Consider the following 24,109-nt stretch of genomic DNA (forward strand, 5'->3'; position numbering starts at 1 on the left):
TGCAGCTGGGGTGGCTGGGCAGGAGAGGTCTCCAGGGACACGGCCACCTCCAGCTGACAGGCAGCGAGGTAGCAGGGGGCAAAGGAGGACAAGCAGAGCAGGGTCCCCTTCTGGTGCAAGGGACTCCTCCAAGCAGTATGGCACCCTGACTAGGGTGCAGGGCCAGCAGCTCATGGCAGCACCATCATGGAGCAAACTCTGTCCTACCCAACAGTGACAGGTCTGTAGGGCTGGATTAGCTTGGCCAAAACACAGTGGGATCTGGGCTGGCTTCCATCCCAACTCAATCCCCAAAGGACAGACTCCTGCCTGCAGCGACGACGTTGCAATGGACACATGGGGTTCCCTGGGGTAACGGTCTGGGGGTGTCAGGCTGGACCTCACACCAGGTCCAGCACCTTGCTGCAGGGTCCAAGATAGAGACCTGGGAGGGCTTCTATCCCACATGCAGCAGGGTCACCTGGGCACCCAGGATGAACACGGAGCAGGGACAGGTGGGGGAGAGGTGATGGGTGGGCAGCAGCATGCAGGGAGGCCTCTGGCACAGAGCCACGTGCCTGGAGCCCATTTCCCCCCACAGGAGCTGTTATCAGTGGCAAATACTCAGAGCGGTCCCAGGGGGGACCTCCAGCTCTTCCCCTCCACCTACCCCATCTCTGTCCTGCTCCAGCCCACGTCAATGCCGCCGTGAAGGTGTCGGAACAATCGCCTGACAAAGAGCTATTTTTAGGGGCCGGGGCTCAGAGTGAGGATACAGCCCGGCCGCTGACAATGGGGGGAAGGGGGCCGGGCTTCCCCAGTGACCACTCGGCAGCAGAAGGACCTGTAAGATTTCCTCGATGACCCAGGCCCGTACAATACAAGGAAAGCACAAGAGGGAGATACCCCCGCCAAGACGAGCTGCTCCTTTACCTAATGGGAGTGACCTGGGGTGGGGGGCTGTGGGATTTGGGCAAGCAGCCGCCAGCAGCTCCTCCCGTGAGTGAGACTCCCACGCAGGGAGAGCAGAGTGCAGCACGAGGCTGCAGGGGTGCAGGCACGTGGGCTGCGGGCAGGAGCATACGGTTTCCCAAGGACAGGAGGCCGTGGGCACAGCTCAGTGAGAGCCCCTTTTGCCTATGGGATGGCTCCCAGATCCCAGGGGGCCGCAGCACTTGGCCAGAACACAGCCCCCGCAGCAGGGATGCGATCAGCATGAAGCCACGTGTCTCCAAATGGGGCGATGCGAGCTGGGGTGCACTCCTGCTCTGTTGGCGGTGCATTCCTGCCCTACTTGGGGGACTTGAAGGGGTGGAGTGGTGGTAGAGCGGGCAGTAGATGCGATCGAGATGGGTCTCAATGCATTTCCTCCTCCTCCCTGTCTCAGCCTGCAGCAGAGGTGCTGGATGTCGGCCTTTGGCCAAACCCCGGTGGAGCGGTGCAGCTCGGGGCTGAACGACGGGGAATCAAAGCCGACGAGCCGTGGTGTGCGGGCCCTGGAGGGGCTCAGGGCTCCCACACAGCAGAGGGGGCCACGGTCGCACCGCGGGCTCGGAGGGCACACAAAGAGCTCCGGCAGCGCACGGAACCGCTCGGCTCCCGGCGGCCGGGCCGCGCTAGGCCGCGCTGGGCCGCAGTTGCCACCTGGCGGCGGGCCCCGAGCACAGACCCGCGGAGCGACGGCCCTCCTCCGGGCCGCCTCCCACCGAGGCCGCTCATGTATGGCAGCCAGGCCCCGCCGCACCTCGCGGGACGTTCCGGGCTCGGAGCGAGGATTCCCCGGGCCTCCCCGCGCCTTCCAGCCGCACCGTAACAGTCCTCAACCCTCCCAATCTCCCTACCTCCCGGTTGCGAACTACAACCCCCACAATCCTTTGCGGCGCACCGCCAGCCTTCGCGCGTGCGCAAAGCCTCCCCGCCTCCCCTCCTTCCCGCGGCACGTCGCGCGCCAGCGGGTGGTGGGGTTTCCGCTTCCGGCGCGCCTCGCTCTGGTCCCTGCGGCTGGCGGCCGAGCCTTGTGCCTCCGCCATATTGTCTGTGTGCGGCCGGCGGGCGGGCGGCGAGCGGGCGGCCGCGGCAGGTACCGGCGGGCCCCGGCAGCTCCGGCGCCTCTCCCGGGGCTCTGCGGCGGGCAGAGAGGATGGGACGGCGGGGGATAGGAACCGCCGTGGCTCCTCGCGCTACGCGCCCCGCTCCGGGCGTAGTGTGGGCCGAGGGGCTGGGATCGCCCCTGAGGAGAGCTGGGCCGCGGGGGGGACTCGGCTGGGCGCCGCTGAGGGGAGCGAGGGCGGGAGGGGGGGGGGTGGGGAGCGGGTACGGCCCTGCGGGAGGAGCGAGACAAGGCCGGCCCCCGCTTCCCGGCGAGATTCCGTGCCTCCGGGAAAAGCGGGGCCCGGGGCGGTTTGGGTTGTGGCCGGCCCGTGGTCCTTGCTTCCCCTTTCCCCCTCCCCCCCCTGCCTCCCGCGCGGAGTGGGCAGGGCTCTGTGGGAGACCGGCCCTCCCATCCCCCCCTCCCCCTCCCGTCTTCTCGTCGGTTTAGGTGGTCGTTACCTAAAATGCTCCGTCTTTCCTTCTTTTCCTCGGCTTAAGTGAGCGGGGGAACGCGAGGGGCCGAGGAGGGGCCTCCATCTGCTTCCCCAGGCACGGGAGCTCGGCTCTGGGCCGCCCTGGCTGCAAAGCAGGCGGTTCGCAGGGCTTCCCCTCCTCCCGGAGCAGCAGTGGTCAGTCTCGCCCTTGCTGTAATTTGGTTCGGTGCGCCTTGGGGCAACAGGCTGTGTGACTGTTGGTAAAATATGCTTTGTAAACGAAAGTGCAGATAAGATTATGAAACCTAATGTGTGCTATTTATTAGGTTATTCTTTCATACTAAGGGCTTTGGGTACAACCAATAAAGTTTGGATTATAAACACTAAGTCACTGATATGTTTTCTGCTGGCAGCAGTGGTTGATATATGCTGAGGCTCATAAATGGTATCACATCCCTTTTGCAGGCTGTGTTTATGGGACCTGAGTCTGTGTTGCAGGGCAGGCTTTTGCACTGTGCTGGTGTCTTTGCACCAGAGGAGGCTATGCTGGCACTGGGAAGTTGGTTGTGTGGTCTTTGAAACTTGGCATCTGCTGAAGATGGCTGGTGCCATGTCTTTGTAGAGGCTTTGAGGGCTTCTCTGGGTACTTGGAGACAGCAGTGGTGCTTCCTTCAGGTAGTGTTGCAGTTTTTGCTCAGAAGGCTCTCTTATTAAAACTAATAGTCGCTCAGAATGTTTGGTCTTGTAGAGACCTGGTGTTCATGCTGTGTTGCCAGTCAGCTTAGGTGTTGGAGGTGAGTCCAGTGGCATGGATTTGGCTGTAGCGTATGTAGGAACAGTGAAATCGCTCATCCTGTATGTTCATGTTGGCATGTTGGAGAAAGGGCAAAGCTGCTTGGAGAGGGGAGGCTCCATTTCAGAGGACTACGCAGAGGAAAGTGTGGAGCAAAGAGTGCTTGATCGGCTCCTTAATTATCTCTAGAATTAGGGTAGTGGGCTGGTTCTTGTAGCACAGTGCTGTGCCTGGGTGAAGCACATCAGCAGTGAGATATCCTTTGTGGAGACACGAACTGTGTCTGTACTTGGAGCAAGAAAAACGTGGAATAGCTGGCTGGAAGTCCTCCAGATCAGGTGCCTCTTGGCAGAGGAGGGTTTATCATATGGATACTGCTCTAGAGACCCTGGGTCTCCAGTGGTAGGCAGTGATCCATACATCGTGGCTTAGGCGAGATTTCTGTAGTTTTGCCTTTCCTCTGTTACCTGGTGGTGTTATTTCTGCCATTTATTTGGTGTCGGTGAAACCTCACTGCCTTCTGGTCTGGGTGTGGGCAGCAGCAGAGTTCAGCGCCCTGCAGATGGGGTGGGTGAGCCTGCTTTGTGGGGTGCCACCTGTGAGGAGTCGAAATAGGGTTGGGGTCTGCACCTGGGAGTGAGGGAGGCAACGTTGTTCTTTCCTTTGCTGTTACCAAGAGCAGGAAGGATGTAGGAGATATTACTGGATAGGCAGGTAATATACTGTGCTGGGGTTAAGAGTGGGGTGGAAGAGTGTGATGAGTGATGCTGGAGGAGAAAGCAGGTAGTCCCATGTGGCTGATGGAGAGCAGGTTCTGGTTGTGGCAGGGAGTATGGATTCATGGTTTGAGGAGAAGTGGGTTCTGTTGGAAAGAATGGTTCTTAGGAAGAGGGGTGGTAAAACTTGGCAGTAGGTTGTAGCAGATTTGGAGGAAACTGGATCAAGGAATATTTCTTGAAACTTAGTGGAATTAAGTCTTTTGAAGTGTCAGTTCATGGTATTCATTTGCTTGAGAAAAGGTGATGCAAAGTGAGAGCAATAATGCAAGCAAAGTGAGTGGGGATTATTGGGGAAGAATCTGAAAAAGTACAGTTCTGCAAAGGTGTGACAAAATCACTGTAGTATAAGAGATTCCAGGCATTTTTCAATGCCTAAAACAGTTCTGGTGGGAATATTGGGAGGTCAGACACCAAAATATGGTAATAGAGTAGTAGAGAAAGAAACTGTGTCTCTAAAATGATGAAAGGAATGGGGAGGTAACTTCTCCCAGCTGTATGAAATGTCAGTATCCTTACTATTTCCACTCCAGTTTTTTTTTCCTGCATTTTCTCCTGACAGAACTAATTTTCTCTTTCTATCTTTCCTCATGTCCTCTAAGGAATAATGGCAAGCAAGACAGGAGAGGCAAATGGGTGACATTGTGCTGGTGTGATAAATTTCATGTCACATTTCTGAAGGGGCAGGGTTTTATTTCTGGGTTACCAGAGCTGTCACCTCCATGGCTTGTCAGTTCTGAATTGCATGCATTGAGGTATCTGGTTTGTGAACTGTGGTGAGGTTGGTGCCATCTTGGATTTTCTTGTCCTCTAAGGGTCTTAATAAACAGCCCAGGTTTTAAGATCAGAAGGGACTTAATTTCCCTGCAGCTGTTACCTGCTTTTGATTGGAAGATTACTTGGATAACTCATCTGAGCCTGGCTGTCTCCTTCCAGGGGCTTCCAAGGGCTGACTTCCCTGGGATCTGTGGAACCTGATGGGAGCAAAGATGTTCTCCTTCAGATCTACAAAGCCCACTTTGAAAAGGAGACTGCAGCTGTGTGAGCTGGCATTAGTTCTGGTGATGAAAGCAGTGTGTCTTACAGCCCGTTTCTCACACTCCATCTAAATTTGCCATTGAGGCGCCCAGCCTGCCTTTCAGTAGGAAAGGATAATCAGAGATGGGATTGTTGATGTTCTTGTGTAGGATCAGCAGTTCAGGGTATCTCCTGTTGGTCAGGCCTCAGCAGTGGAGGAGCAGTGAAGTGATGCTGACACGATTTGTACCTGCTCCTTTGGCCAGGCTGTTCCGGGCAGCTTAATTCCAACAGATGATTTCACTGTGCGTTTTTTTGCTGCTGTTTGGGAGACTGAAGAGCAGAGAGGAGACCTCAGAGCTCTTGGAGAACCCAAGACAGCTCTCGCCCAGGCTCGTATTTGGAAGGTTGCAACATCAATCATTTGAACTTTCCACACAGCTTACTTCTGTGTGAGTGCAGACTGTGACTTTACTGCGATCCACTTCCAGATTTTTCAGGAACATTACCATTTGCTTTCTGAAGCAGGCCGTCCAGCTCTGTAATCTAATGACTGGGTGGGGGAGATCTCAGTGCGTGCTGAAATACCTCCAGAAGTCCTCCTGCGTGCCCAGGGCGATGCAGGGAACTGCTCCATGGGCTCCTGGCCTGGGAGGAGGCGGTTCTGCAGCGCACACACATCCCTGTGTGCAGGAGCCATCACTGTGTCTTTATTTTTAGTGTTCTGAAAATGGATCAGCGTGGATGCGCACAACAAATTAATTGCTAGCATAGAAAAGCGAGAGCTGCTGCACTGCTCCTTTTCTTACAGGTTTTGTTGTGGATTTCTCTAGCTGTTACCGGCCTGCTGTTAAATTTCAGCCTTACCTTCTGCAGATTCCACAGCTCTGATGATGTTCCAGAAGGAAGAGGAGGTGGTTTTGCTTAACTTAACTGAGTTACGAATTCAAAGCTACAAGTTCTGGCATTCCAGGATGTATGGGTGCATCTAACGAGACCCAACAACTCATCCTCTTCCTAAGCCATGACCTAATGCTGCCCAGTGGCCTTACTGGGCCTTTCCAAGGGGTGAAGAGCAATGCTGGGAAATGGACAAGCTTGCCCCACGACTGCCAGCACCGTGGTTTGGCTTAGTGAGATTCAGCACTCATCCCTGCTGGGTTACACAGTGATGAATGCTGTGTCCATGAGGTGCTGGTTAATTTCCAAAGCACTGGTGCAAAATACAAGAATTATGATGGTGTGCTTCTCAGTTGGTGTGTTGACATCACCTGGCATATCTAGGAGAGCTGCTGTGTCTGGCTGTAGCTGCATAAAGCACGTGTTGTGCTGTGTTGGAGTAGCCAGCACGTGATAGAGAACGATTCCTGGAGTTTCAGAAGTGATTTTGTTTCCCTTTGATTTTCGGAGTGGTTGTAGGTATGTCTCATGCTAACAGCATCACATTTCTGCAGAACAGTGCTGGGACTGTTTCAGATGGAGCTGCCTCGAGTGTCCCTTCCCCAGCCCTTTGGATGCCAGCTGAACTGCAGAGATGGCCCACGGTGCACTGCCTGCTTGATGGGAGCAGCTGATGACAGAGATTTCCTGAAGAAATGGTTACATGCCATACAAACAGGTTTAGCCTCTGGCTTTGGTAACTTTCCCTGCCTCTAGGAGTCACCTGATCAGACTGATGAAAAATCACTTTTACAGACAGCAGGTTCCATTTAGTTGTTGAGTTCTAGCTGACCTGTGCCACGTGTGAACTGCGGGAGTCAAATCAGCTGAGCCGTGGCGCTGTCAGTACTCTGCATACTAATTAATGTGGAAAACAACTGTGTCACTTAGTGGTAATTACAAAGGAAGAACCTTCTGGAGCGTGCTGCCAGTTGACCTGATGTCAGCTGGGAAGAGCCTGTGGTGATGCTGAAACATTCCCCTTTCTGAGCTTTCAGGAAAAGTCCCCGGTTTTGCCAAGACCTCAGAAGTGGTAATTTTGGTCATTGACTTACAGGAAAATATTGTCCAAAGCTCCAGCAGGAGCTTCAGTTTACAGCAATGTGTCTAGAAGAGAAAGAATTGCTTCGCTCTGTGTTGAAGTCCTTGCAAGCAATTGCTTTGAAATGCTCGAAATAAAAACAAACCCTGTATTCTGTGTTACAGCCCCAGGTAGCACACAGCCTCAGCTGTCCCTGATGTGAGGGAGAACTCCTCTTCTTCAGCCCACCCAAGTGCCAAGAGATGCTGGCGGCAGAGGATTGTCACCACCTTCTGGTTTGCTGTGGGCACGGGTTTGGCTGTTTGTGGCTACACTTGGAGCTGGTTTTTTTGCTGTCTGTTCTGAGTTAGGCCTGTAGCCATTTTTATTTGATCGTGCCATGAATGTGAGGTGGTGGCAGTAACAATAGCTGCCCTGTCTGAGGGGGTTGGGAACTGCAGCAGGAGGAGCTGCTGCCTTTTGCGCTCTGCTATGAGGGCACGGGGGTCTCAGCTGCATTGCTGAGTGCTGCAGCTCATTCCAGGGGGTGGGTTTGTGTGGGGAAGAGCTTTCCTTTTGCTCTCTGTGCCGTGAACTAGCTCAGCTCTTCAGATATGCAAGGAGAGGCTACGACCTGATGGGATGGGTGGGAAGAGAAGAACTTGCAAAGTTGACTGGCTGTTCTGTGTGGAATCTCTTAGGAGATGCAGTGAGGAACGTTCCAGTCACTGGCAGCCTCCTGCTGCTGGAGGAAATCCCAGCTCGTTTGGCCCAGGTATATGTGCAGTTGCCAACACAGGAGGTTTGCAAAGGACGCTTGTCCAACTAGGCTGAGAGTCTGGAAACCTGTAGATGATCTGTGGTGATTCTCTGTGTGAGCTCTTCTAAAGTTCTGTTGCTATGGCTCTGAACAACAATGAAGGCTAACTGTGACGGAGCTGCTGCAGCACCCTGTGGCCCATCAGGCGTGGGGTGCTCTTGCACTGTTTGTAAAGCAGGAGGGCTGAGGTGTGCCCAGGACTGTGGAGCTGCAGTAAAACCATTCCAGTGACTGGTCCTGTGACTTCTGTCCCACTGAGGCCCACGTTACGAGGGATTACTTCTTCACTGGCAGAAGCTGCAGGGAATTCAGAGGAGGAATTAATAACATGGGTAAAGAAAGAGCCGGTCTCAATGTTAGAACATTGCTGGTGCAGAATTGCTCCAAGATGTTTCTTAGCCTGTCATCTCTTTCCCCTGGTGGCTGGTCATGTCCTACTTTGAATTAAATCACAACTATTCCTGTTTCTTTTTAAAAATAATGCTTGAGGTCCTTATGCATTAGATTTATGGTTGCTCCAGAGCCGGACACAAGCAGCTATTTAAAAGAAATCTGGAAAATGATTTTGTTGGAAACATGTTGTTAGAGCAGGCTGCTGTTCCAAAAAAATATCAAGAGAAAAGTTTTTGGTTTCAAACTGAAGCTTTCTTTCAACTCATTTAGATGTTAAAAATCTGCTGCTCAGTTGATGTTGTCCCTTTAGTAGGTAAATGGGTTTCAGGAAAGGATGTGAAATGTCAGTTCTGTTGATCCGGGCTCATTTCTATTTCAGCTATAAAATTGCAGAGAAATATAGGCTGCAGGGGACATGTGGAGGTCATCTGTTCCATTCTGTATTGCTGCAGTTCCACTATTGTGAAAATACATCAGATTTCTGTTGTGAGATAGAACACGTGTTTCTGATCAAGTTGGTTACTATTGTTTCTTCCTAAATTGAGATTTGAGTAATGTTGGCTGTCAGTAGGTTGTATTATAGTATTTAGGCATATCTTGCTCTTTTAATTTCAGCAGCCTCTACCCAGTACCAGATGCTCTCCAAACACTGAAGAAGTGAGTGCTCCTTCCTGGGAGGCTTCACAGGCAAGGGCTAGATAGGCTACATGGAGGAGATTATAAAGATTATAACCAATTTTGTCTAATAATTGGAATGCTGCCTCCCACTAACAAAGCACATTCCTATACTTAGGATTTCAGAAGTTGGGTTTGAGCCATTTTCTCTGGAAGGTAATGTCTCTCTGGTGAGCAGGAATAAAGGAGCAGTATAACCTCTGGTTCCAGGCTGCTTACAGTAATACTGTCCTTCTCGATGGGTTGAGGGCTTTTTTCCCCATCATGAACTGGTTGTCTGTTTTAGTCTGTTGACAGCTTGACTTAGTCATACTTGCAGCTTATAATGAGCTTACGTGGGGAAAGTAGAAGTGAGAGGGAAGTCTGCAGACCTGTGTGACCACTGTGACATCCAGCTTTCTGCTTGGGGGCAGGAGGAGGTGGTGTGGAATCGGCCAAGCGATAGAAATATTTCTTGGCTCTTTGGGTTTGGCTTGGGGCAGCTTAGGACTTCTTACCCCTTAGATAGGATGCACTCTGCTGACTCCACCTAAATTCAAGTGAGTCATACTGAACAGAGGGGACAGAGTTCTCTCTGGTCTGCCTGGGTGGCACCAAACAGCCAGCAGTGTCCTGCTTGCCGGGACAACAAGAGCTAGCTGTGCTGGGAGCAGCAGCCTGCAGGCAGGCCAGTGTCAAGCGATGCTTATGCTTGTGGGTGCCTTATTTATACTCCAAGCCTTCTCCACAAAGGTCATCCCTTGGTAGTACTTGGAGTTCCCCAGGACAACAGTCTTCTGGGAAGCTCTTGGCTTCCAGCTCGCTGTGTGCGCTGCGTCACACTGCTGCAGATTTCTAGGTTTCAGGTTCTGGTAACTGTGTACTTGAGAGGCACTCCATGTTAAAAGCATTGCCTTTAAAAGGAGGGGGGGAAAAAAATCCAGTACCTTGGTTATTTCTGACTTTAAAAAAGGGAAAGAAAAAAAGCATTGTACTAGAGGCCAAGTAGGTGTGTTTCTGCTTAATTTGCTTAATTGCTTACCTGTGTTTTGGTGCCACCTGCTCAGAGTGGTGCAGTTGGGAAGTTGGCAAAGGAAATCCCTATAGTGGTTGTGCATGGTGCTCTAGGGGAGGATGCTTCATGAGGAATGAAGTCCTCCATGGGGGCAGGGGTTGCCATAGGGATTACAGTAACACAGCATAGATGCTAGATTCCTTCTTAAAAAGGGGGTGTTTTCTCGCTGTGATTTAAATTAAAGAATTAAAAAGTTTTAAAAATCAAATTCAAATTAAACACCGAGAATCTCTTGACTGTTTTGCTGAACTTCAGGCAGCAAAGGTAGCACAGCAAGCTGCTGTTAGAGAAAGTCAAACTCTGAAGAAGGGGTCTCTCTTAATTAGTGGACTCAGCCGTTCCTGTATGGAGGCAGCACAGCTGTTCTGATCCCTTGACTTTGACTCTCAGGCTCTCCTATGGACTACTTATCAGCAGTGTGGAGTTTGACCCCGTTCTCACCGTTCTGCACGCAGGATAAGCAGAGCCCTGTGGTGCAGGGTGAGCTGATAGCTGGCTTACTAACACTGACAGACCATAGTTAAGGGCAGGCCTGTGTGCAAAAACCAACTGCTGGGCCTGTTTGGGTTTGCCACCCTGCAGTGTCTGCCTGAGGGGTATTGATGGGGCAGAATAGCTGCTCTGTGTCCTTGCACTGCCAAGGCAGGGAGCTGGGCAGTGAGTGCCAGGGGGTAACTGAGGGCTTTGTGTTCCTCACTGACCTGCTGCATTGCCTACAGACTCGTGCTTCTGTTTCTTAGCTGCGTGCTTCAGCTCAACCAGAGAAACGACAGGTTTTTTTTCAGAGGTGTGTTTTGTTTTCATCAGTCCTTGGATGCTTTTGCTTTGCTTGCCCTATTGCCCCACATGTTTCAGTGTAAGGTTAGCTCCAGCTCACAGTCAGCCAGCTGGTGGCACTTGACAGCAGGTTCCTGTCTGCCAGCAGAGGACTGACGGCAGCAGAGCTTCTGCCTAGGTGCAGCAGGTACTGCATTGCTTTGCACTCTAGCATAGGAACTGCTGTTTTACTGCCACAACACCGTGGGTTCGGTTCTGTGGATGGAGGATTTGGTCTGTTTGGTCTGCTTTTGTTGCAGATTCTTTGCTGCCTCTGAAGGGAATACAGCTGGGGAGGACGAGTAATGGAGGAGGTGGGACGTGGTTACAGAGCTTTGCAGCACAGCCCTGGAGTGCCTCCAGATGATGAGAAATTCTGATTAGATACAGAAGTTATTTCTTCCCATTGTGAGGGTGGTGGTTGTTGGTGATGCTAGTGACAGCAACCTTACCTACAACATAGGGTGATTTTGGTGGTCCAAATAATAAGTAAATTATTCTGTGATGCTGTCACATGCAGGAATTAATAAATGGCCCTTTCTGTTTGGATTCTGACTGCAGTACTAGAGTTTAACCTTTCTAATAAGCTCAGGACACTCATCTCAGTTAGGTGTAATTACTACTTGTACTGTGTATTTTCTACCTTAAAACTACATGACAGTTATTTATTCCTCTTTGTCCCCCTGTCAAAGAATTTGGATTCATTGCAAGATTATCCCTCTGCAGGTGTAGTGAATGCAAAACATATGCACATTCCTTAGCAGTTTGAGTAGAGGGAGTGAGAAGCTTTCAGGTGAGGTAAGTTTGTGTAAGTAAGTAACTTTGTTTGCTTCAAAACCAAATTATCTGTATAGATTCTCTCCTTTCCACTTAAAAAAGCAGTAGATGGAATACCTACCTTCACAGTTAGGCACTGTGTGCCATTCTTAGAAGCTACAGTTGATTTCCTTTAAAAACCTCTGAGCAGTCTGTTACAGCAGAGCTCGTGCTAGGCTGCAGCTCCATGACAAGGAAATATCTACTGTGCAAATTGATCCATCTTTGGATAATGAGATTGACTTTTAACTTTTTTTTTTGCCTGCTGAAGAAGTGATCTTGTTGGGTGGTGTGGAACAATCATGTTCTGTGTTGATGTGGATTGTGCTTAAAAATTAGAATTGCTCAGTCATCTCAGACACTGGGTTGCCTGTGTGCAGACTGCAGTTGGCCTCGATCCCTGTGGGACCCTTCCAACTCCAGATACTCTCTGATTCTATGTGTAGGTCCCACACAAGCAGTGTTGGGCAGACAAAAAAAGCGAGTGGAAAACCTGCTGGAAGCACGAGGAGATAAGAGAAACAAAAACAGAATGATGAAACTCTGGAATTAAATTAACTGCACGGTGCTGAGAGCACTCTAGTGAACTTGCACGTTGTGCTGATGCAGCCTTGGAATACACACCGACTTTCTGAGCAGCTGAGTCATGCCACATAAATGGTTTGAGGTCTGAGATGATGGCTGTCCGATCTATTGAAAGGTGTATTTTGTTAGAGGAATGAACGTTTTGCCCTGGAGCAGGTGGGTTGTTTTTCCCAGTTGTGCTTGGTGCTGTTACCTGGATGCTCCCTGTCCCTTGCTGTCAGAAGTCAGTCGCGCCTTCATTGCAGACTTGAGAGCAGTGCTGTGTCCCTTCTCAGCCTGGCTGCTTCCCTGCCTACCTGCAGCTGCCTGCCACAGCATTTGTGTGTCACCAGGTCAAAAAATAACCCACGTTACCACGGATGGTGCTGTGAGAGAAGGCTTGGTGAGCTCGTGCCAGGAGGAGATGTCGCAGGCATTCCTGCATCCAAAGCAGGCGGCTGCTGGTGGAGCTGTAGGAAACAGGGCAGGAGGAGGATTTGTGCCTCTGGGCTCCCTGCTGCAGACATCAAAGCCGTGGACAGGATGCTGTCAGCAGAGCAGGATCTGACTCCTAGAATTTTCTGCTGGCGTGATCCGTCCTGGTAGCCTAAACTAACGGCTCTGAGCAGATTTCTAGATCTTATTAATTTCTGGTTAATGGTGCTGTTGCTTCTTCCTGCAGTGTAGTAGTTGCACAAAGGGATAGGATTGCATAGCAAATAATTCCCCTTCATTTGGGTTATAGCATTGCCCACGGAGGGCCGTTCTGTGACCGCAGCCGTGCAGCCTGCCTTGTGCTGCATGCTGAACAATGCTCCTTCAGACTGATACAGCTTCCTTCCTCCAAAGTTATTTTGAAAGCTGACAAAGGCATTCTTGTATTTAAATGTTTAAAAGTATGTCAGCTTTCACTCGTGGTGAAAGATTGGAGGGGTGCGAGGCACTGCTTTTATTTAGGCAGGACGATACGTCCGGTATAAAACCATAGCACTTAATGCTTGGCTGAATGGAGAGCTTTCCTCTGCCTGCTTCTGGCCTATTGAAAAGAAAAAAAAAACACTGTGTGAGGTTTTTGGCATGCGTTATTGCCTTTACCAGTGTGCTGTTAATAGATAGCCTGGATTTATAAATACCAGGAGCTTTGTCCAGAGTCTCAACAATCTGGTTTTTATACAGGAACCGTCATTGACTTGAAGTTTTTATGCCACCGTAATATTTGTGCATTCTAATTCTATTGGGTGATATTGGTAGGACCACCTGTAGGTGCTGCTTTTCATCCCTCACGTCAGGGTGTTTGTAGCCCATGCAGTGTGTTTGTACTGGCAGTACTGGAAGCACGCTCTGAATTGGGGCTCGAGGTGGTGGGTCACTGTCCTGCTGATGGAGGTCCTGCCAGTGTTAGCTGGGGCCTTTGAGCAGGCCTGAGAAAGCAGTGTGCTCCATAAACAGGTTGTGCCTCTGCACCAAGGAGCTCATTTGTGCTACGAAGCACACTTGTGATTCCTCTGCAGGGCTTTGAGTAAAACTTCCCTGTATGGTCACTGAGTGAGAAATCAGTAGTGACTCTGGGGTCTTATGGCAGGCTGGGAACCAGAGCTGGTTAGTGTAGTTCTTAGAGTAAGTTACTGCTGCTGTAAATATTCAGAAATCAGAGCATGTGCTGGATGAACAGCAGCTTCCTGCTCAGTTACTGCAGCTAGTCGTAACGGCGGTGGAACTCAGCAGGCCTGAAAGTCTGCTTTCAATGAAGATTGCGTTTCTAGAAATCGAAACTTGGGGCTGTGCTTAACTCAGGTTGCACAGGTGACCTTGTAAATCTGTCTGCTGTTGGCAGCACGGCTTCTCAGTGTCCTGCAAGAGGGGCAGGACGTGCAGCACACAGGGAGTGAAGGGTTCTGCTTCTGCACCGGCACAAACTGGCCCGGGGTGGAGAAAAGTTGCAGTTGATGGCCGTTGCCTTTGCTGCAGAGCTGAAGGGAGGAGCCCATCTGCTGAGACAGAGCATGCTGCGTTTCTTCCCTTGTGGAAAGTTATCTTTCCAGCCATAAGTTAGATACTTGGTACTGAAAGTTGCAAGGTGCATTCAGGGTGTTTGTTCTGCTGTTGGGTCCAGACGGTCCTGTCTTGTGTGAGGAAAAGCAGGCAAATGGTTTTCAGGTCCTGACAAACGATCCCAGGTCCGTGGCTGGACTCCAACTTCTTCTCAACAGCTTTTAATTATTAACTTCAGTATTTTTATACTATCTTGAGATTTTAACCTTTGGTTTATTTTCTCTCTCTTTAGTTGGAAGAACCAGAGGCCTGTCTGAGGCCTTTCTCCTCTGTCCTACTGTGGAGATTGGGTAGCCTCTGGTTTCAGCCATCTCATCGCTTCCACCTGCCAACCTGTCTGATATGTCGGGACCCGTGCCGAGCAGGGCCAGGGTTTACACGGATGTGAACACACACAGACCCCGGGAGTACTGGGACTACGAGTCGCATGTGGTTGAGTGGGGGTAAGTGTGGGCTGGGCAGGGTCTTGTGGGGTCTGCAGAGGGGTGCAGGGGGAGCTTTGGCACCTGTGCTGCGTTAGGCTGTCACGCTCTTTGGATGTGTGGTGTAAATGGCAAGTCAGGATCACAGCTTTTCGTTGGCATTGCAGAAATGGCAGAACAGCCTGTTGTGTATCTGAAATGGTCTCCTCAAGTTTTTAGATCCCTGGCAGCACAAGAATGTTTTTAGTGCCTCCGTTAAGATTTTGGTTGGAATAGCTTTTGACACGCAGTCAGGAAACTTGTTCTTTTCAGAAGGAAGAAAGTCTTTTATCTGAAACAGGCTAAATGGCTCTGGGAGTGGGGCTGGAGAAATGGTTCTGATTTGGAGGAGTGCAGAGACTCAGCAAACTGAAATAGGTACATGTCTCCTTGTGACCTGTTGCTCTTCTCTCTGCAAGTGACTACAAAAGACATCCATGCTCCTTTCTGAAGGAGGGAAGTGTCTAAATCGAGCTCATGACTGAAATGTCCAAGAATCAGATGGCAGTGATGCAGCTTGGTGGCTCTGTGCTCCTGCTTTTGTGGGCAGGGCCCAGACAGCCCTGTCCTCAGCTGAGCAGAAGTGGTGTCCTGTGCCTGGTCTGCTACTGAATGGGCGAGCACTGAAGTTTTTTGTCTTGATAGCTCTACTGATGTTTTCCTAGCGTTATGTTAGGAAAAATGTAGCTCCCAAACCTACGTAGACCTCTGGAAAAGATAGCTTGAGTTTGCTGAAGTCCAGATGGGCTCACATTACTACTGCAGAAGAAACAACTTGTGGGTTGAATTGGGCTTGGACAAAGAAAAGCTCCCCGCTTCTCTGAGTTCGTAATCATGGCCTTCAGTGGGCTGAAGGTGCTTGTTTATCCACCTTCTCTGGAAGGGGGTGGCAGTGATTTAGAGTTAAGGAGCACCTTGTAAATTCTGATGGAAATGTCTGAGCTATTTGGAATTCTTTACCTATTTATCTCCACAGAAATCAAGATGACTACCAGCTAGTTCGAAAATTAGGCCGAGGCAAATACAGTGAAGTATTTGAAGCCATCAACATTACAAATAATGAAAAAGTAGTTGTTAAAATTCTCAAGGTGAGCAGGGGTTTGGGGAAAACATGAGATTGGTCCTGAAGTGATCGGGAGGCCAGAAAATGCAGCAGTTGGTCTGAAGTGTCTTGTGTTCTAAGACTGACATCCTTGAAGTCTGTCTTCAGGGTTCCCTTCAGTGAAATAGGCTATCATTGCAAGCTCTTAATAAGAAACCATATGCTTGGTTATGAAGTTAAACCTCTGCCTGTAAGGAGTTAACCTTTCTCTTAAAGAAGTCCTGATGTGCAGCACGCTTCTGAAAGTGTTTTTACTTGGAGCTAGAAAAGTTTTCAGTGGCTGACTAGAGAATTCTCACCTCTTAGCTACCAGAACCCCAGCATGTTTTTATGTGGAATGAAGCCCATAAGCTCGCAGGACTGTTGTCCTTTCAAGGCAGTGATAAAATTCAGAGGCTGCTAACCTTAAATTTGGAATTTCTGCTTTGCACGTTCCATTGCAGGCATAATATTCTTCCAGGCTGAGTTAAGGTCTCCTGGAAACTTACTGTTCCACAATCTTGACTGGTGAAATACCTTTGTTTAGTGTGGCCTTTGGATAGCTGATGGGTTTCTCCTAACTGTACATCTAGCACAGATAACAGATTTTTGACTGTTGGAATGTGTTCAGAGATGTGAGTTCTTACTGAAATGATTCATAGGTAACAACCAAGTGTGGCTGTTGGAACTTAACTTGCAGAGGTGCTGATGTATTTTGCTAACTTGCAGTCAGGTACCTTTGTCATCTGTCCTGTCTGTTTGCCTCACTTGATGGCCACTTTGTCTTATGCTCTGTGTTTTATTCTCCAGCCTGTTAAAAAGAAGAAAATCAAGCGTGAAATCAAGATCTTAGAAAACTTGCGAGGCGGTCCCAATATAATCACTCTTGCAGATATAGTAAAAGACCCTGTGGTGAGTAAAGGGTGCTTTGGGTTTGTGGGTAAACTTTGTCTTTCACTTCAGCTCTGATCTGACGTTTTTGTTTTCCTCTGCCCTTAAGTCCTGCTTGTGAATCCCTTAATGAGATGAGCTCTTAATCTGATTAACTTCTTTTAGAGGCCTTTCCCCCCACAGGTCACTTCTGCCCCTCGCTCTATAAGGAAGCAGCAGTGAACTGAGACGTGTTCATTTCTTCTAGGGGCAGAACAGAGTGCAGGCTCTGTTCTGAGGGAAATTGCAGCAGTGCCTGAGGCAGAAGGGGCTTTTTTAGGAATTTTAGGAGTTGAAATGATTTAATGCATTATCTTGAATGGAAACAGTTTATCTCAACAAGGCTGAACACTTTTTCTCTCTGTTTCAGTCTCGGACCCCTGCTTTGGTTTTTGAACATGTAAACAACACAGACTTTAAGGTATAGTATGAGTTCTGACCTTCTGTGTTTTCCATTCAGAAGCCTCTTGTAATGTTCTGGGAAGGCACTAATATGTAGAGGGAAGGCAGGTTATGTAATCATTTCCTTCCAACATACCAGTTGTCTTTGAAGATGAATGCACTTGGATAGAAGTTTGTATTCAGTTCCTTGGTAGTTAGAAGGTGAAGATCCAGATCTCTGTGGTATTGTAACCTTCAGAGCAAATTCATCCATTAACCTTGTAGGCCATCAATGCCTGGGACAGCTTTACTCGAGCTGGGAGCCCCTCAGTGTGTTTGAGAGCCAGTCTGCAGCAAAAGGAATCGTGCAGTCGGTGGGCTGGTGCTGGGAGTTAGTGAGAGGAGCAGAGCAGAGTTCTGAACAGCTGGAAGTGAGCTGTGTGTGATGTGGATGGGAGAGGAACAGGCTGAGTATCTGTGGGGTTTGGAGAGTCACATCAGCAGAGGACGGAATTGGGTCGTTCTGGATTGGCACAGTTGTGATATTTTTCTTTGCTGTTGACCTCTGATGGGATGTGTTTGTTTCCCACAGCAATTATATCAGACATTAACAGATTATGATATTCGATTCTACATGTATGAGATTTTGAAGGTAAGTTGGGGTTTTCCTGTTTTGTTGATTGGTTTCTCAGCTTTGTAGTCAGCTGATCCTTTACAATGGTTATCTTGTCAGTAATGGGGGAAGGGAAGAAAGAAGGAAAGAAATTGGTTACTATGAAAGAATTGGTTCTAAAAATAGGCATCAGATCAGCACAGTACTGATGGGTTAGCCACGTTTCCACAAGAAATTCTAGTCCTTATTAAGGATAGCAAAGCCCTTATCTGGATACACTGAGAACTCCAGAAATCCTTTTTATTTTGGGAGTAAACACAGGAGGTGAAACCAGACACTTCTTTTGCTGGGACTTTGGGAGGGGATGCTGGAGGTCTTTGCTGTGGTCTGTGAGTCTGGTTCTGAGTGCATCACTGAACAGTGAAGTCGTGCTGCCTGGGTAACCTTGGTGTATGCAGAAATAATTCTGAATGTGGCTGAGCTTGAAAGGTTCTTGCAACTCCAGCATCTGCTTCTTTGTCACTTGCAGGCTCTAGATTACTGCCATAGCATGGGAATCATGCACAGAGATGTCAAACCTCACAACGTCATGATTGATCATGAGCACAGAAAGGTACTGCAGGGCAGGGAAGGGTCCTGCTTTTGTCTTGGCAAAACAGGGGTTCCTTTTTGGTATCCTTGAGATAGAGGTACTTGCAGACATCTTTGGGGGGGGTCATATGGGGGACTGTGCTTCCATGGCATGGAGAAACTTGAAATCTTGTGAACCACTTAAGATTTTTATGGGTTGTGTGTTCTGGTTGGGTTGGTAAGGAGAGATTTGACTTAGAGTGGTTGATGGTCTTGGCGTGTAGAGAATATCTGAACAGACACTGATCAATTTCTAATGAACTGAGAAGAGAGAGCTTGTAAATGAAGCTTTCAGGTACAGTCGTAGCACGGCTCAGTAGGAGCAGAGCTGGCACATCCCTTGATGTTTTTCATTGTTTTCTACCATTTCTAGCTTAGACTAATAGATTGGGGTTTGGCTGAGTTCTATCACCCTGGCCAGGAGTACAATGTCAGAGTGGCTTCCAGATATTTCAAAGGACCTGAACTCCTTGTAGATTATCAGGTAAGAATGACCAGGATTTATCACTGATGTGTATGCAGAAAACCTTGAATGTTTTCAGATAGTGAACCAGAAATTCAGGCATTCAGCAACCTGACTCTGAAGGTGGTCTGTTCTAAAATACATGAAGAGATGTAATGGATGTAAAGCCACCAAGTGAAACCAGGGAGTCACCTGGGGACTTGAAGAGCTGAACTTTCATCATGGATGTTGGAATACAAATGTTGATTTATTATTTTTTTTTTTTAATCAAGCCTGGTTGTGCAGTGAGGAATGGAAATGAAGTCTTTGTGAGAGGAGCTAATGCTGTGTGAACTGTTCCCCTGAGTTGAACAGTGTTCTGATAATGAAGATGCAGTAACATATTTGTTCCTGGTGTAATATGGCCATGTTTGCATTTCTGGAGGTGGGGGGAACCTGTGAGTTTTGGGAGTCCTTTCTGCTGAATTCATTAGAAATTGAATTGTCCTTCTGGTTTTGTACAGATGTATGATTACAGTCTGGATATGTGGAGCTTGGGTTGCATGTTGGCTAGTATGATATTCCGAAAGGAGCCATTTTTCCATGGCCATGACAACTATGATCAGGTGAGAGCTGCTCATGTGTGATCTCTGTTCCCTTCTCCCAGTGAAGACTTTCTGCTTACACTTCTATCAAGGAATCCAAAGAAGAATTTAAACATTTCCTTAATGGCTTCTGTGCTCAGTTTGAAGCTATGTCCCTTTCCCCTTCCCTTTTTTTTTTTTTAAACCATGCAAGGTTATCTAAAACAGATAGAAATAGTTTAGTGCTTTGTAATTTTGAGCTCCTTGGTATGTATCTGGTAAAAGTCACAACCTTGCTTTTATTAAGGGGGATGTGTTCTGGGACATTGAACCACTCCTCCTGAGGTGACAGTTGGTGGAAAGCCCCTGTCCTATCCATCTGCTAAGCGTTATGGGAGGGCACACAGCTGCCACCAGGCTGCTTTGGGCTGCACAGCCCTGACTGAGTGGGGACACACTTCTGGTGCCCACAGTTACAGTGGGACGGTTGGAGCTGTGAGATGAGCCCATGGCTGCTGTCTCAGACTGTGTTCCAGCTCCCAAGGGAATATGCTGCAGTATTTTGTGCTTGGCTCTGACGTTGTTGTTATTATTCCCTCACAGTAGTGACTTATTTTTCTGTTTGTTCCTAGCTGGTGAGGATAGCCAAGGTGCTGGGAACAGAAGATCTGTATGACTACATTGACAAATACAACATTGAACTGGATCCACGTTTCAATGACATCTTGGGCAGGTGAGCCAAGCTGGGAAGTAGTTCAGAAGATGGAGAGCTCTTGGTGGAGTTGGAGCTTGAAGTGAACAAAGACTTTTGCTTTAGAGAGAACTGCTGCTTTGTGCTTTTGACCCAGCTTTGCCAGTGCTTCCCATGCACCTGTATCTGCAAATGCATTTGAGGAACGAGTTTTAAGTGTCATTTAGGTTAATAATTGAACTGCCAGAGCATAAAGCATGAAGGGCCAACGCTCCTTCTGGTATTGCAGAAAAAAGAGCAGCCGTGGTTCTCAAGACTGTCAAATAGGAAATGAATTTCTGCTGATGGCACTGGCATGTTATTTTCCTCGTAGTTATTTCATGTGTGACCAGGAAGCAATGTTCAGAGTGTAACAGAAGAGCAGAACCCAGGCTTCAGGCCTGTCCCTTCACTCTGACCTCCTGCTGTTCGAAGCGTGGCAGCTGTGCCGCCACGTGGAGGCTCGGTGTACTGCTCTGTGTGCTCTGCTTCGGCTCAGCCCCTCGCTGCTGCAGCAAGCAGTGACCTGTCTTTGAGCTGGGCATCTGCTGCAGTCCTATCTTTAAAAAACAACAGGAATCTGGCACCTGGGTGCTCTGCCTCACCTCACCTGGGTGCCTTGTTTTCTGCAGACACTCCCGTAAACGATGGGAGCGCTTTGTTCACAGCGAGAACCAACATCTGGTGAGTCCTGAAGCTCTGGATTTCTTAGACAAGCTGTTGCGATATGACCACCAGTCACGACTCACAGCAAGAGAAGCCATGGAACACCCCTACTTCTGTAAGTAGCAGGCCTTACACACTCACACCTCTGCATTCTTTCCTCTGGGAAATCTCCATCCGAGTAGTTGTACAGACAGAGCTAAGCACTGCAACAGCAGAGGCCGCTGCTTTGCAAGTAGCTGTGCTGGAGCTGAGGCTGCTCATCTGAGGTGGATAAGTAGGCCATGGCCATCTGCAGCAGCTGAGGAGGCAGCGTTGTGTGCCTCTGTCAGGGCAGTGAATCAGCAGCACTGCATTAAAGAATCTTTGCTGCTGAACCTGTGCTCATTTCAGCAGGTGTCTGGATATACGGATTCCTGTGTCTGATGAAACCAGGTGACTCTGCTTTGTTGAGAAACAGGCCCTTTGAAGTCATCTTGTTGCTAAATGTGCCTTAGTCAGTGGTGTGTTGAAGTCTTGTTTTCTCAGGCAGAAAAATGAAACTTTCACTAGTAAACGTGAAAAAGTAATGTTTGAATGCTTGCAGTTTTCCCAGAAACCTACATATTAAGATTTGTGAGAACAGCTGTCTGACAACACAAATAGGAGTATCTGCTCAGGTTCTTTATTTTTGTTGGTGCTGAGCTGACTTCTCTAAATAACAACCAGCAGTCCTATGCTTGGGGCAAATGTTCAGCTGAAACGTTTTGCAAATATGAGCGTTAGCAGAGCTGAAAGCTGTGAAAGAGAGAATGGGGAAACAGCAAAATTACTTTGTGTCTAGGTGCAGGTAAAGGTTGTACTGAAGGCATCATGAGGAAAGGCAAACTTGAAATGACTTCACCTGCTGCAGTAGGCTTGGGAGGCAGGAAGGGGATGTCACAGTTCTGATGGCCGTGATTTTTACCTGCATCTTATGGAAGGCAACACGTGGACCTCATTAGAGTTCACAGCTGTGGGATATGGTTGGAGACATGACTTGTTACCACCTGTGATGTTTCTGCTCACTGCATTCATTTGCTGGGTTTAGTTTTCTGAAACACCTGACGTAGAAAGGAGATAACTGCCATGGCTTCAGCTCTTAGTGCCGAGCAGTCCTGCTGATCTCCACACCACAGAATTTGGGCAAGTTGTCCTTAACGTCTGGACTTGTTTAGTTGTGTTACCTTTGTACCCTGTTGGGTGCCCTCCAGCCGAGTCGGTGCAAACTTCTGTGCTCCAGTAGGTGCTGGCTGATACCATCTGTGCCACAGGCAGCTCGCCAGCACTGGCTGTGCACTGGGGTCAGGCAGGCAGCGTGCCTCAGTGCTGTCTGGCAGCACGGTGCCTAAGGACAGTGTGCTCTTCCTAGATCCCATTGTGAAAGACCAGGCTCGGATGGGCTCGTCCAACATGCCGGGTGGCAGCACTCCTGTCAGCAGTGCGAGTATGATGTCAGGTCAGTTCTGCTGCCTCTTGTTGGTGTTGCAAAGCGTTTCTGTGAATGTCTGGGAGGGAGAGTTCTGCAGCTGGGCTGTTGGGGCGTCTCCTGCAACTGAGGATGAAGGCAGGGCTAAAAAGATGTGGGTGGGAGAGAGGGAAAAGGGCCTCGCTGCGGCCTGACCTGCTTTCCTGGCCTTGTGTTTTGTAAAGTGCTTTGCAGGTGGAATTTCTGGCAGCGGCTGGAAGGACAGTGATGCTACCACATCTGCCCTTTGGTGACACTTTAAATGTGCATAAGCTGAGCTTTTTCTGTTAAAGATCTTTGCTCTCAGCTTATTTTGGTAGCTCTGAAAATGTAAGGAGGTGACCCGCGAGGATGACTTGTCCTTTCAGAAGCAGCACAGCAGACCTGGATATCCGTGCACCCGTTTCACTCTAATTCTTGCTTACCTGTCTCTGTTCCAGGGATTTCTTCAGTGCCAACACCTTCACCCCTTGGACCTCTAGCAGGCTCACCTGTCATTTCTGCCACCACCACCCTGGGGATGCCCGTTCCAGCTGCTGCAGGCGCTCAGCAGTAGTGATGGGTTCTGTCTCCTGCTGCCTGAGCTGAGTCAGGTGGGGAAGAGGTTTCCCCCTCCGCCTCTCCTCAGGACGCAGCTCGTGCCTGGCAGGGGAAGGGAGGGGATGAACGCTTTGGAGGCACCGTGTCTGAACTGTTGCTTGTGGATTTATAGTAGTTCAGTCATTATATACAAAATTATTATAGGCTGATTTTTCTTTTTTTACTTGAACTTTTCGTAACTCAGGGGATTCCCTGAAAATACCTACAGATGGAAAATTTCTTGGACAGTTTCCCTTCCCCCTTCCTCCCCCCCCCCCAAAAAAAAAAGTACTCTTCATTTAAGAGCAAAGATGAATCAACAGCATTTCCAAACTATTGCATCCTGCTGGAAATCTCTTCTCTTCATGTTCCCACCATTACTCCTCCACGAGCACACACCTTGGGAGATCGTGCTGTTCTCCAGAGACTACCAAACCAAGTCTTCATGAGGCAGGGGAGGGGGATTCTCTAAGTACCACTCACTCACTTTAACCCCATAGCCTGCATATGATTCAGTACACTGAGGAGACAATTCCAGTATGGAGAGGCGGTATAAGCTTAAAAGAAGTGCAGATAATGTCTAAAACCCTATTTTGATCAAATCATGTCTCCTTAGGAGCCGACCAGAATGCCAACTCACCCCCTTGCATGTAATTTTAGTCTTCAAACATAAAGTGACCGATCCAACTGAAGTCCTCTCCACCTCCTGGTAAAGGTGCTGCTTTAGAGCCGTCCTCTGATCAGCACCTTTCTCATGGAAGGGGAGGCTTCCTGCCATTGCTTGGCTTGGATCTCTGGAATTAGTTTGTTATTGGGTATATTGTTTTTAAATTGTTGATATAGGTTTCGAGCTGGTGGCAACTTAAAGCTGGAAAAATCAGACTGCGCCAAGTCAGATACCACATCTTCACCCACCATCCCCTCCCTCACGTGCCATGTGGTGAGAATACCAGTTACCTCACAGTCTTGTAAATATGCACTGAGAGGAAGGAGCGAGCAGACTTAACTTAAACTGAAATGGTAGATCAGTAATTGTGGACAAATATTATCATTGACAACAAAGGAAAAGAAAAAAAAGCACCCCTGTTACAGCCCTGCTACCCCTTGCTGTGTATATATACTTTGTCCTTCATATGTGAAAGATCCAGTGTTGGAATTCTTTGGTGTAAATAAACATTTGGTTTTATTTATCGAGGTTAGATTTAAGTTCCCTGTGTAGGGGGCTCAGGGGTGGCGTCACACACACGGACATCTCCCACCCTGAGCAGCAGCGGCTGCTGCTTCTGGCC

General features: G+C 48.9%; 2 protein-coding genes across 2 annotated transcripts in view; one reads left to right on the forward strand and one right to left on the reverse strand.

Moving 5' to 3' along the window:
* Positions 1 to 2,772, reverse strand: part of FAM110A (family with sequence similarity 110 member A) — a 33,190-nt gene extending 30,418 nt beyond the window's left edge. Inside the window, exon 1 of the mRNA XM_042836090.1 lies at positions 2,530 to 2,772. The gene's annotated coding sequence lies outside the window, so the exon portion shown is untranslated. The remainder of the gene's footprint in view (positions 1 to 2,529) is intronic.
* Positions 1,975 to 24,014, forward strand: CSNK2A1 (casein kinase 2 alpha 1). Its single transcript, XM_042836089.1, has 13 exons — positions 1,975 to 2,059; positions 14,473 to 14,683; positions 15,678 to 15,789; positions 16,593 to 16,694; positions 17,083 to 17,133; positions 17,686 to 17,745; positions 18,236 to 18,319; positions 18,710 to 18,820; positions 19,303 to 19,404; positions 19,995 to 20,095; positions 20,725 to 20,873; positions 22,146 to 22,232; positions 22,682 to 24,014. The coding sequence occupies exons 2-13, from the start codon at positions 14,583 to 14,585 to the stop codon at positions 22,795 to 22,797; spliced, it is 1,176 nt and encodes a 391-aa protein (XP_042692023.1). The 5' UTR covers positions 1,975 to 2,059; positions 14,473 to 14,582; the 3' UTR covers positions 22,798 to 24,014.
* Positions 24,015 to 24,109: the final 95 nt, after the last annotated feature.

Source organism: Centrocercus urophasianus, unplaced genomic scaffold, assembly GCF_019232065.1.
Source record: "Centrocercus urophasianus isolate 14NV4802_14NV808 unplaced genomic scaffold, USGS_Curo_1.0 seq_572, whole genome shotgun sequence".
Taxonomy (NCBI): domain Eukaryota; kingdom Metazoa; phylum Chordata; class Aves; order Galliformes; family Phasianidae; genus Centrocercus; species Centrocercus urophasianus.